We start from the raw sequence: 13,207 nt of genomic DNA on the forward strand, positions 1-13,207 counted from the left end.
GGACAAGGGGGGGGCAAAGACCCTGGATCCCCCAATGTAGGCACAGAAGGACAGGATGGGGGGATGGCGCTGGGACAAGGGGGGGGGCAAAGACCCTGGATCCCCCAGTGTAGGCACAGAGGGACAGGGTGGGGAGGGTAGATTGGAGGGGGCCTAGTACTCACCAGCAGGTTGATAGCCAGCTTGATTTTCTGAAAACAGTCGATGAACTGGGCCTCAGAGGGGGGCCGTGCACGCAGCGTAAGGACACCCTCTGGAATGGGCAGGGCGGTGGCTATGAACCTGGCTGGCCGTCACTGCGCCGGGGGGGTCCTCGCCTCCAGCAGCCCCCCTGCTCAGACTGGATCTCCCGCACCTCAGTGGCCACCCGCCTCTTGCACCTTGTTCTCTCCATCTTCTCTTGTTCCCCTACCTCCCCTTGCTGTCCCCCCTGCCCCACGGACCACCGCCCCCTCCGCACCTGCTGGCCCCTTCTTCCCTTTCTTCTTCCCCTTCTTGCGCTGGTTCAGTTGTTTGAAAGCTTCTGCCGCCTTCTGCAGCCGAGCGACGAACCACTCAATGTCGTCCAGGGCACAGTTGAGGATTTGCTGGGGTCAGAGCAGAGGCAGGGGTTCAGTCTCAGGCGCCCCCACCCGCGGCAGGGACAGCCCCACACGCTGTCTTTTGGTCCCTGGCCTGGGGGGAGGAGGCGGGTGCTGGCTGGAGGCTGGCTGGAGGGGCCCACACCTGATGGGGACGCGGGCAGGTGGGGGCGCCCCACCTGCCCCAAGACGCACCGTTTCCTTTTCTATCTTCTGAGCCAGCACAGCGCGTGGCTCCTCATCCTGAGACTCCCGACGGCGGAAGCCTGGATGGGGGAGGCAGACGTCGGGTGTTACTGACGGAGGCCGCCCCCACGGACCTCGAATGCAGCCCCAGCCCGGCTCCCTCAGCGTACTTGGCTCAGTGAGTGGCATCGGCGGGCCCACTCGGTTCTTGGCGGACGGGGAATCACTGCCGTAGCGCTGGAAGGGGATGGGGGCTGGGCCCTTGGGAGCGGGCAGGACGGACTGCCGCTGCCGGATCTTCTCCTGGTGGCCCCTGGGATGGGGGCGAAGGCGCGCTCAGCCTGGCCCCCAGCCCCACCCCCGGCCCTCCCGCGCCCGGCGCCCCCGCCTACTTCAGGGTCTGTGGCCTCAGCTTCTTCCCTAGACGGCAGTCGGCCAGCGCGCTCTCGACGTCCTCGTGCACCAGCTCCGCCTGGGGGCACCGGGAATCAGGCAGGCGCAGGCGCAGCGGGGCCCCCCCGGCCGCCGCCCCTCCTCACCTCCACCTCGTCGCAGTGGAAGAAGTGGATGTCGGGTTTGCTCTGCTCCGAGTCCTGGCACACGAGCAGCAGTATGGAGGGGTACCGCAGCTGGTTCAGCACGGTCTGGCTGTGCCGCACGGTGGGCAGCGGGAAGTTCTCCAGCTCCTCCTGGGGGACCGGGGGCTCGGATGCGCCTGGGCCGCGTCACACGGCCGCGACTCCCAGATGTGACACCAACACGGGCTCACAGCCACGGGTGCGGGGTGGACTTGAGCCACGGACACAGTGCCCTGGGCGTGCCTTGTGAGCCCGGCTGGTGGGGTGTGTGCCGTGGACAGTCACAGACAACTGGTGGGCACAGCAGAGCACGTGGCACAGAGGCAGACCCAGACTCTGCCAGGCCGTGGCCGCAGAGGGCACAGCCAGGCCCTGCCTTGGGACGGCCGGTGGACAGGCTGGAGCCAGAGGTGGGCGAGGTGCTGTGTGTGACCGGGTTCCCCTGGATTCTCAGCCCCGATCAGCCCTCCCTGCCCCGCCTGCCCTTTGCGCTCCTCGTCCTGTCCCACCCCCACAGAGGGGCCCAGCTGCGTGTGTGGGTCACGGCCTTTGGCTGCCCTGTCGCTGCCGCACCTGGGACTCCACATCGAGCAGCCGCAGAGACTGGTCACTGACTTGCAGCAGCATCTCCTGTGCCCACACCTTCTCCTTGGAGCTCAGCTGCACCAGTTTCCGGATGGCGTCATCCACGGACACGATGGCCTCACTCTTGTCCATGATGAACGTGGCCAGGTGCTGGGGGCGGGCAGGTGGTCACTCTGGGGAGAGCCCTCCTTGTGCCCAGACGAGGGTCAAGGGGCTGCACCCCGGGGGCCTGAGGGGCCAGGGCCAACCTTGGGAGCCCGGGGGGTGGAGAACATCCCCGACCCTGGGGGTCTGAAGAGACACAGCCCTACCTTAGGGGAAGGTCTCTGCTCTGCCTTGAGGAATGTCTGGGGGGCTGTGGACATGCCCTGGAAAAACCTTTGGCAGCCCCACACAAACAATCCCTCACCCCACCTCATCTCCTGTGGCTGGACTCCAGGAACACCAGCCTCCCTGTTCCCCCCTGCAGACCTGGCATAGGCTCACCACAGGGCCTTTGCATGGTCTATCCCCAGTTTGCCTCCCTTACTCTTCTCCAGCTCTCTCTTCCTTCAGGGCTCCGCTCAGACCTGCTCCCCCTGCCAGGCTACAGCATCACTCTCAACCCCCTGATCTGCCTTGTTTTTAATTATCACAATCTGACATTATGTTTCTTTGTTTATTTGCTGGCTGCTGGGTTCACTGCTATTTCCCTAGTGCCTGGGACAGTGCCTGGCACACAGTAGGCCCTCGGTGAATGTGCTGGGATGAGTGAGCACCTGGAATGGCCATGTGGGCTGCTTTGTGGGGTGGCCCGGAGACCCTTGGCCAGCCCAGCCCTCCCCTTCCTCTGTCCCCAAGCCTGGTTCAGGCTCCTCCTCCCTCCAGGCTCCGCAGTGTGTCCCATTGACCTTCACTGAAATCAGTGAACAAAGCTGAGACAACTGGATAAACACTCTCTTAAACTCTAGGCAGTCAAGACCCAGCTGCGAAAGTGCTAGGAGAAAATGCTGGACGATTTCTGATGACCTCAGAACGGCCCCCTCACAGGGGGACCTTCCTCAGCAAGGAAGAAAAAGAAAACCCAGACGCTCAGAAGAAAAGACCAAAAACTCTGACCTAATGCATTTCTGCCTGGAAAAAAAAATACCGTATATGAAGTAAAAAGAAAAAAAAAAAAAAAAGGTGGGACAAACAGATGTAATAGATATGGTGAAGGCTAATTTTCTTTTCTTTTTAAAAGATTTTATTTATTGATTTGACAGAGAGAGACACAGCGAGAGAGGGAACACAAGCGGGGGGAGTGGGAGAGGGAGAAGCAGGCTTCCCACCGAGCAGGGAGCCCGATGCGGGGCTCGATCCCAGGACCCCGGGATCATGACCTGAGCCGAAGGCAGACGCTTAACAACTGAGCCACCCAGGCGCCCCTGATTTTCTTAATATATAAAAAGACAAGTATGTACTTCAGTGATAGCTCTTACTTTGTTAAAAGCTCTATTTTGTTAAGTATAGTTATTACCAGTGATGAATAAATGAATGAAAGAATCTGTGAATAAGTAAAAAATTAACAATCCAATAGAAAAATTGGCAAAAGAGCTGAACAGAGGATCTCTGGGAAAATAAATGTAACTCACTTTTTAAAATAGAAAATTGCATGTAGTCTCATTCAACAAAAGCATTGCAAAGTGAAACTCTGACACCCCTACTTCTGAAGTGAGTCAACCGCAGGCTTATTTACCTGTTTTATTGACCAGTCTAACGAGTCCTTGTGGGTCACACTCACAGGTTAGCTGTTGAGAATTGGGAGCCCCCAGTCTGCACGCCCCAGGTGCTCTCTCCTCACAATTCAGGTAACCCCACCACATGCGAGACTGAGTGTGGTTGTGAGGGGTGGTCCCAGCCTATGTGGGCATCAGCAGGTCAGAGAGAGAAGGGGGCAGAAACACGCAGGGGACAAAAGGCAGCCGACCCATCTGTGCGAGGCAGGGTGAGCCCCAAAGCACACGTTGTTAGCAAAACACACCACCAAGCCAAGCAAAACCATGTGCCTGACTGCGGAACAAGTCTCCGTGCCTTTCAGGTGATTGAAGCCCTGCAAAGTGTGCTCTCTGACCATAATGGAATTAAATTAGAAACCAGTAACAGAAAAGATAACTAGAAAACCCTCAAATAATTGGAAATTGAGCAACACACTTCTACATCAACAACCAATGGTGAAAGGTATCAGGAGGGAAATGAGAAAAGACAGAGACAAATGAAAACAAAAACACAGCAAGCAGGACCTCGGGAAGCCACACAAGGGGTGGGGGAGTGTCTGTGGCTGTGAGTGCTCACGTGAACAAAGAAGAAGGGGGCAAAGAAGAAGTCATGGGGAATCAGAAAGTGTTCCGAACTGAATGACAACCAAGGTGTGTGCGTGGGGCGCCTGGGTGGCTCAAGCGTCTGCCTTCGGCTCAGGTCATGATCCCAGGGTCCCCAGATAGAGTCCCGCCAGGGAGCCTGCTTCTCTCTCTCCCTCTGCTCCTCCCCCTGCTTGTGCTTTCTCTCATATAAGTAAATAAAATCTTAAAAAAATAAAAATAAAAACTAGGGGCGCCTGGGTGGCTCAGTCGTTAAGCGTCTGCCTTCGGCTCAGGTCATGATCCCGGGGTCCTGGGATCGAGCCCCGCGTCGGGCTCCCTGCTCGGCGGGAAGCCTGCTCCTCCCTCTCCCGCCCCCCCTGCTTGTGTTCCCCCTCTCGCTGTGTCTCTCTCTGTCAAATAAATAAATAAAATCTTTTAAAAAAAATAAAAATAAAAATAAAAACTAAAGGCGTGCACATCAAACTTGCAGGATTTGGCGAAAGGCTTTTGTGGGGGGAGGTGTGCAGCTGTAAATGAATAAATTAGAAAAGAAGGAATATTTCATATCAGTGATCTGCAGGTCTCCCGTAAGAAACTAGAGAAAGACAATCGAAACCCAAAGTAAGTGAAAAGAAGGAAGTTAAGAGCAGAAACCAGCAAAGTAGTAACCAAACAATAGAGAAAAATCAACTAAGCCCAAAGTCGGTTCTGAAAAGATTGATGAAATTGATAAACCCCAGCAAGATTGATCAAGGAAAAAAAGAGAGAAAACACAAATGATCAATAACTAGAAAAAAGGAAGGGCCATCACTACAGATCTTACATGCATAAAAGTGAATTCATAGTCAAAAACCTCCCACAAAGAAAACCCTACATTCAGAGGGCTTCCAGGTGAATCCTAACAATTACTCAAGGAAGAAATAAGAACAATGTTTCACAAATTCTTTCTGAAAACCAAGGAGTAGGAATACTTTCCCACTCATTTAATAAGGCCACCACAATTTTGACACCAAAATCTGTCAAGGATTTATAGGAAAATAAAATTATAGACCAGTATCTCTAATGAACATTAATGCAAATTGTTAGCAAATTAGTCCATCAACACATAAAAAGAATAGTACACTTATTGAATAATAATTCAATAATGAATGAATGAGGTTTATCCCAGAAACGCAAGAGTGGTTCAACATTCAGAAAAATCAATCAGTGTGACTGACTTATGTTAACAGTCGTGAATACACCTCTGTAAATTCAGAGAAAGCATTTGACAAAATGTAATGCCTTTCATGATAAAAAACTCTCAGCAAAGAATGGAAAGGAGCTTCTTCACTAATAAACTATCTACAAAAATACATAGCCTATACAATGGGGAAATACTGGATATTTCTTCTTAAAATTGGACACAGGCAAGGATGTCCACTCTTTGTTGCTTTTATTCAGCATTGTACTGGTGGTCCTAGCCAGGGCAATGAAGCTCTAAAAATAAGATACAAAGTTCTGTATTTCAGACAGCCTGATTTTATAGTAGTAAATTCAGTGGATCTACAAGCAAATCACTAACACAAATAAGTGAGTTCAGCGGGGTCTCAGGGCACTCAATAACTGTACGGAAATTCAATTGTTCCTCCATACGCTAGCAACAATGCAAAAATGGCTTTTAAAAAAACAGTACCGTTTACAACAGCGTCTGCAAGTCAAATACTAAGGAATGTTTGGAGAAAAGATACTCAAGACCCCTACAGTGGAAACACAAACATTCTGAGAGAAGTCAGAGTAGCCCTGATACGTGGGGAAAGAGCGCATCCACAGGTGGGAAGGGCTCAGGATCACGCCGAGTGGATCCATAGGTTTGACTCAATGCCAGTCAAAATTCTAGCAGGCTTTTCTGGGAGGCTGGAATATAAACACAAGTCCAAAGAGCTTGGAATAGTCAAGAAGATCTTGAGGAGAAAGAATATAAGTTTGCAGGACTCACACTGCCTGATTTCAAGTTCAATAATAAAGCTACAGTGAGAGAAAGATCACGAAACAAAGCACGGACAGACCCATCCCATTCAACTCCTCAGCTTTTGACAAAGGCACCAAAGCAATTTGATAGGAGAAGGAACGTCTTCTTCATATAACTGCACATTGCTATGGGGAAAAATTAGCCTCGAGTCTCATACACAAAAATTAATTTCAAATGGATCATAGACCTAAATGTAAAAGCCTCAACTCTGGAGTTTCTAGAAGACCCAGGAAGGAATCTTCACAGCCTTGGGTCAGGTAATGACCACTCCCTCCCCCCACAAAAAAACCAAAACAAAACCAACAAAACAACCCTAATCTTAGGGGGAGAGTGGATATGGCTGGACATCATCAAAATTAAGTACTTCTGTTCATCAAAAGACGGTCATGCATATCAATCAGCAAGCCAGACTGGGAGAAGATATCTCTAATCCACACACCTGACAATGTGTGCAAAGGACTCCCACCCGTCCATAAGGTGCAATTGTACAAACAAGTGGCCACATGCAGGGTCCCCAGGGGCTGGCACGGCCGGTGGAGATGTCCCCTGCAGACCAGAGCTGAGAGAAGTCTTATCCTACACACGCGTTTTCTTGAAATAAGTTTACCAAGCAGAACAAAGTGTTATAAACTATATGAATTCAATTATGCGGAAGCGGGGGGAGACGGGGTTCTCCAAAAGTCAAACTCGAGAGCTGCAGGACAGAGCAGCGTTGCTGAACAGTGCATTGGGAAGACCCTGACCGCTAGGGTCAGCAGGAGGGAGTTTTGGGGTAAAGCAGCTGTTGTGTCCGGACCATGCCGGTGACACCACCAACCTGAAACACAACTGCATGCCCCCCACCTCCTGCACACTAACTTAGAAAACAGGAAAGCAAACAAACCCACAAGTCTTAGCAGCCCCCCATTGCCAGGGGTGGATCTGACCTTGCCCCCACCTCTTACCCTCTCTCTCTGCCTTGGTTTCCTCACCTGGGAGGGGCAGGCAAAGCCCATCCTCTCCTCCAGCCCTGCTGGGTGCTGGGCAAGCAGGAGAGGTGCCCCTGGGTTGGGGTCTTTCCACAGGATAGCTCGGACCAAAGTCCAGAAGGGCAACGTTGCCCTACCCCCCGAGAGGGGTGGCCCAGCTGCCTGGGAAGGAAGGGGATGAAGCTGACCTTTCCCCACCCTGTGCCCTGCCCTTGGACCCTGAGCCAGCAGCCTGGCAGGGAGGGCTGCTCACTCAACACAGCCCAATTCAAGAGCCTAGGGACTCCCAGTGTCTCTGTGGACCCATTGTATGGATCAGGAACCTGAGGCTTAGAAAGCAGTGACTCGCCTGGCCTCTTGGGTTTGGGGGGTTCTGTGGGGAGGGAAGAAGTCCTCATCTTCCTGATTCAGGCCCCCCTTCCTGGTCCAAGGCCCCCTTCCTGATCCAGGCCCTCCTTCCTGATCCAGACTCCCCCTTTCCTGGTCCAGGGCCCCCTTCCTGGTCCAGGCCCTCCTTCCTGATCCAGGCTCCCCCCTTCCTGGTCCAGGGCCCCCTTCCTGGTCCAGGCCCCCCCTTCCTGGTCCAGGCCCCCCCTTCCTGGCCCAGGGTCCCCCCTACTTCCTGGTCCAAGCCCCCCTCTTCCTGGTCCAAGGCTGCCCCTTCCTCCCTCCTCAGCCATTCTTAGCCCTGTTGTCCCACAGGCTGGGACAGTGGCCAAGAACCAGGAAGGTCATTTAAAAAACATATTTCCTGAGTTCTAAGTGTGAATCAAAGCTGACCCAGGGTAGGGCACCTGGGTGGCTCAGTTGGTTAAGCGACTGCTTTCGGCTCAGGTCATGATCCTAGAGTCCCGGGATCGAGTCCCGCATCGGGCTCCCTGCTCAGCAGGGAGTCTGCTTCTTCCTCTCCTGCTCCCCGCTCTTGTGCTCTCTCTCTCTCACTCTCTCTCTCAAATAAATAAATAAAATCTTAAAAAAAAAAAAAACAAAAACTGACCCAGGGTGAAAACCCTCCTGAGCTGGGTGCTGGTCTGGAGTGCAGCTAACCAGTCTGGACATTCCCAGAGTCCATCTGAATTGGCCATCCGAGGTTTTCCTGCAGGAGCTCACTAAGTGTGTCTGTGTCCTATCTTCTGCCTCTTAATCCAGTTCCTTGTTTGGGGGCCAGGATGACAGTTTCCTTCCCACAGAGTTTTCCCACCCAAGTCCTGCCAGACAGCACCCAGGCCTTGTCCTTGCCTGGCCTGTGTTGACCACCAGCATCTCCATTTCCCTGACAGAGGCCCAGGGCTCCTGCGTCCCCCAGACTGTGAGCTCCCCAGGATTGGAGGCGGCTCCCCGCACCCTGGGTGAGCCCAGGACAGGTGTGGGGCAGTCCCTGGCTCTGGCTACCTGCTGTGGGTGTCAGAAGCTGGGCTGTCTCCCTGTGCCTCAGGTTCCCCATCTGCCCGGGGACTCTGGAGGTGCTCCTTGGGGGCTGGCCTCACCTGGACGTGGTACTGGGAGGTCTCATGCATGATGATGTTGGAGTTGGAGTACTTCTTCCTCTGTTCTGAGCAGGGAGTCACCAGTCACTCACCCCAGAGGGCAGGACCCACAGCCCCTGGTACAGGTGGGACTGGACTCCCAGGTTGGGCCACAGGAAGGGCCGAGTGGAGGTGAGGGGGCTGCCGCCGGAAAGGACTCGAGGGTGTGAAATGTGAGGGCCCTTCTGGGCAGACAGAAAACCCCCCTCTGCCCCCAGATGGCCCCTAGGAAAGGACCCTCAGCTCCCTCTGCCCCGAGATGGCCCCTAGAAAAGGACCCCCTGCTAGGGGTCTGTCCTGGAGCGGGCGCAGGAGGCTCAGCAGCTCCTCCCTTGGAGGCCCCTTGCCCACCGTTCTGGGAAGCAGTCCAAGCCTGGGCTTCCCCCAACTCCAAGAGCTGCCAGCTAACATCTCTCGGTCCCTCCCTGAGGCTCCTAACTTTCCAGACAGGGCACCGAGTCCAAAAGCACAAAAGAGTGTCTGGGGGGAGAGGCAGAGCTGGGCGAGGTGGGGCTGGCCAGGCCCCGCCCCCCTTCCCCCCAGCAGACACCTGGCACTCCGTCCAGCCTGAGCCCCACCCCTTGGGCTATCTGGTTGCAGTGAGGAGCACAGCCGAATCAATATTGATGGTCCCTGAATTATTAGTAAAGGCCTCTCTCCTTACGGTGAGGGAGGGAGGGACCTGAGCAGCTGTTGCTTAATGAAGGTCCAGGGGCCTCCTTTGGGCACCAAGGGCTGACCTCCATCCCCCTGGTGGGGGCCTGGCACAGCCTGGGGGAGGGGAGTGGGCGAGACCCCACAGCCCATCCTCAAGCCTCACTCACCAAACAGGTCCTTGGCACTCATCTTGGCCACACCGTCAGACCGGCCCAGGCTGCCACTGCAGGGGAGGGGCTGGTGAGGGCGAGGCCCACACCGCACCCCTCCCCGGGGACTGCTCAGTGGATGGGGGTGGGGACTCACTTGGCAGCACCCGGGCAGCAGCTCACAGACCCCAACTGGCTCATGGCGTCCTTGGTGGTGGCTGGTGATGGAAGGGCAACCTTGTGGCCTGAGTCCAGGGCCTAGCGCCCGGCCCACACCTGAGTGGAGAGGGCAGCCAAGCTGACACCTCCCTGGTGCCTGGTCGGTGGCTTCACTGCTCCCAGGGCAGGACTTGATCTCCTCTCCCACCCACCCCAGATCCAGAGGCTGCAGCCCTGGTGTCCTGGCCAGGTTCCCCAGAGAGCTTGGGCAGGGTGTCCTCAGGGAGTAGAGAGTCCTGCCTCCTGGACACAGCAGGACCTCCCGGCCCAGGTCCCAGCTGGCAGACATGGGCCTCTATCTCACCCCAGACCCTTGGTCTTCCACAGGGAGCCCCAGGGGGGCCAGTAGAGGAGTCCCACTCTCAAGGCTATCTGGGTGGGCCTGCAAGGACAGTGTCCTGGGGGCTCTGAAAGGGGACCTAGGAGAGGAACCACCTTCCAAGCAGAGGGAACACATGTTCAAAGGCCCTGAGGCAGGTGGGAGCCAATACCAGAGGAAGGCAGCACAGGATGAGACTGGACCCTGGATGGGGTCGGGGCGGGGGGAGGTGTGGCCTTGGGGACCCAGAGCCCAGGACAAAGTCTAGAGGGAGCACACCCTCAGGGGGGTGAGCAGAGCCTGGCCCCCCTGGGTCAGACTAACATGTCCTGTGAGGTCTGTGCCCCCTGGGGACCTCTGACAAGGCTGTCCCTCTGTATTTGGGGTTGGCCGGAGTGGGTGGTCCACAGGCCAGGGGTACTGGTATCTAGGGGCAGGGAGCACCCCAGGACTTTCTGGTTTGACCAGGTCCTACCTACAAAGAGGGTTTCCAGGAGGTGTGAGGGGCCTGGGGGCTTCAGGCCACCCCCTCCCATGTGCCACAGAGGGTCCTGGCTCTCTCAGGATGGGTGGGAGTAGGGGCTTGGTCAGATTCCTCTGACCATCTGTCTGTGGAGAATGTCCGGAATGCTCATGACCTCAGCGAGGGAGCCAAGTGTTTGCTTAATGGGATTCCTGGGGGCTGAGCCAAGGGCACTGGGCACGTGTGTCTGGGCACACACAAACCTGGGCAAAACCCAGGCCCCCAGGCACACACAGACATGCACAGGTTGGGACACACGGCCCCCTCCTTGGGGCGCCTAGGCTAGGAACCCATGGCCTTCAACTCCCTGGAGCAGGGTGGGGGGCCCAGCAGGGCCAGCCAGAAAGGTGAGTCCAGGTGCTGGCATCTGGGTTGGGGAGCAGCTGGGGGAGGGGCCACCACAGGCCTGCTCTAGTCAGCTGACTGGGGCAGGGGGGCTGTGTGGGCCCAAGGGATTGGGACCAGCCCAGGGCCCAGATTGCACTCTGGTTTTACTGCGGCCATTTTCTGGGTGCAAAGGGAGGGCCGAGCATGGTGCCTGGTTGGGCAGTGGTGGAGGCCCCAGCAGGGCAGGGAGGGTGGAGGGACCAGCTCCAAGTTCAAATTCCAGCTCACAGCCAAGTGACCTTGGGGAGGAGTCAGCTTAAGGCCCAGAGGGAGCCGGGTGGAGTTCTGGAATGGGGAACCCCTCGGGGCCCTGGCTCTGCCCAGGTCTGGGAGCTGCCTGCTGGGGAGGGCCCAACCTGGTTGGTAAGGAGGGATAAGCCTGGGAAGCCTGGGTGGGGAAGGGGTGGGCTCAAGGTGCGCTGGGAAGGCGGGCACAGGGGATCCAACAGACTGGGCGGGGTGGAATGCTGAACCACTGAGGCCCCGTTCTAGGCAGGCCCCAGGAGAGGCCTGGGCAGGCCCCCCCAGGGCGGGGGCTGGGGGGAGCAGTGCAGAGGTGGGGAAGGAGAGGCACCCCCAGCTGGGCCCTGGCTCCCCGAACTGCTACTGCTGGGGCTGACTACCCCTGGAGTGGGGGTAGAGGTGGTCTGTGGGTGCACCTCAGAAGCACCACAAGCCTGTCTACCCCCTCCCCAGCCACCAGGGACACCTTCATACGCAGGGGCCGCCCCAGGCCAGCCTGGCTCAGGGAGGAGGAACCTGGGGAGCCTCAGGTCCAGCACCCACAGGCCCCCTGCCACCCAGTATGCAGCCTCCTCCTCCCTGAAACTCCCACACCCCTTGACCCAGAACCTGACCCTAGCCTGATGCTTCTCTGGCCCTGGATTCCCTCCTGGCTCAGACACCCAGGAAGTGCCTCCTGAGCCAGCCCACAGGGAGCCACTGGCCACAAAGGAGGCCCCAGCCTGTCTTGTGGAAGGGGGTTCGGGGCCTTCGAGGGACAAGGAGAGAACCCCCTTCCCACCTCCTTCGCTGAAGGAAGGGGTTCCCTCCGCCGAGCCCCGGGGGGGGAGGGGGCCGGCTGACTCAGGTGCCACTGCCCGTAAAATGTCCCTGCGCACGGGCACCGCCCCAGCACCAGGCCGGGCAGACGAGGCCGCAGCCGGACCAGGTTCCTGGCCGCGGGTTCGGCGCAGCCCTATCGCACCCCGTTGCCTCCGCGCCCAGGCCCGGCCCACGGACTCCGGCCAGAGCCCCCAGTCGCACGGCCACCTGGGGAAACTAAGGCCGAGCCAGACCGCCGTCCGCAGGGATTCTGGCAGGTCTGAGTGGGCTAGGTGGGGATTCGTGGGGCGTTCACCTGCTCCTCGCGGCCCCGTGCCTGCACCGCCCGTGGGTCCCCTTGTCCGCGCGTCCGTCCGCCTGTCTGTCCGCTCCTCGCCTGGGCCGCCCGGGCTCGGCAGCGGGAGGGACGCGCGGCTGGGCCGGGCCGGGGCGGGGCCGCGAGGAGGAACCTGAGCGGCAGGTTAGAGACCCGGGAGCCGGCGGGCGCGGGGGGAAGGTTGGGGGCGGGACGAGGACGCCCCGCCCCTCCGACTCGGCCCCGCCCCCTGGGGCTCCCTGCGGACGGTCCCCAACGCCCGCCCAGTGGGCCCCCTGGACCCGCAGACCCCACCCCCCAGAGCTGGGGCGCCGGTGGACGGGTAGGCGGATCGGGAGCCCCTCACCCGTGGGGATGTGCCTGGCGACCACGCAGGGCGAGGTTCTAAGATCTTCCCGAGGCAGGCCTCGCTGCGCCCCAGCAGCTGCCAGGTATCCCCTGCCGGGTATCTCCCAGCCTCAGCTGCCGCAGCAGAGGGGCCTATCCTGGGCGCCAGGCCCCGGGGCAGAAGCCCCTCCTCTACGGCTGGCCCCTCTGGTCTGGGGGAGTGCTGGTGTCAGGCGTCAGTCTGTGAGTGGGTGTCAAAGGTATGATCCGAGGCCAGAGACCCTGCGGCCCTGCGCTCCGAGCTCCCCAGGCAGGAGAGGGCTCTCTTCTCCACAATCCAGGAGATCCTAGTCTTTTTTTTAGAAGATTTTATTTATTTGAGAGAGAGAGAGAGTGAGCACAAGCAGGGGGAGTGGCAGAGGGAGAAGCAGACTCCCCACCAAGCAGGGAGCCTGATGTGGGGCTCCATCCCAGGACCCTGGGACCATGACC

General features: G+C 57.7%; 1 protein-coding gene across 5 annotated transcripts in view; it reads right to left on the minus strand.

The window, feature by feature from the left end:
• EPS8L2 (EPS8 like 2) overlaps nucleotides 1-12,779 on the minus strand; it is an 18,082-nt gene extending 5,303 nt beyond the window's left edge. Inside the window, exons 1-11 of one of the 5 annotated variants that reach the window (XM_032414693.1) lie at nucleotides 12,735-12,779; nucleotides 9,717-9,835; nucleotides 9,578-9,633; nucleotides 8,715-8,779; nucleotides 1,919-2,080; nucleotides 1,307-1,456; nucleotides 1,160-1,239; nucleotides 938-1,080; nucleotides 777-847; nucleotides 461-587; nucleotides 165-253 (exon numbers count right to left, since the gene is read on the minus strand). In XM_032414693.1, the coding sequence (XP_032270584.1) occupies nucleotides 165-253; nucleotides 461-587; nucleotides 777-847; nucleotides 938-1,080; nucleotides 1,160-1,239; nucleotides 1,307-1,456; nucleotides 1,919-2,080; nucleotides 8,715-8,779; nucleotides 9,578-9,633; nucleotides 9,717-9,760 (987 nt within the window). In that variant the 5' untranslated portion in view covers nucleotides 9,761-9,835; nucleotides 12,735-12,779. Of the gene's footprint in view, nucleotides 1-164; nucleotides 254-460; nucleotides 588-776; nucleotides 848-937; nucleotides 1,081-1,159; nucleotides 1,240-1,306; nucleotides 1,457-1,918; nucleotides 2,081-8,714; nucleotides 8,780-9,577; nucleotides 9,634-9,716; nucleotides 9,836-12,367; nucleotides 12,524-12,734 lie in introns of those variants that run through there. The other 4 variants (XM_032414694.1, XM_032414692.1, XM_032414696.1 and 1 more) reach the window with 4 other exon arrangements.
• Between the last annotated feature and the right edge of the window lie 428 nt (nucleotides 12,780-13,207).

This window comes from Phoca vitulina, unplaced genomic scaffold, assembly GCF_004348235.1.
Source record: "Phoca vitulina isolate PV1807 unplaced genomic scaffold, GSC_HSeal_1.0 scaffold16, whole genome shotgun sequence".
NCBI lineage: Eukaryota > Metazoa > Chordata > Mammalia > Carnivora > Phocidae > Phoca > Phoca vitulina.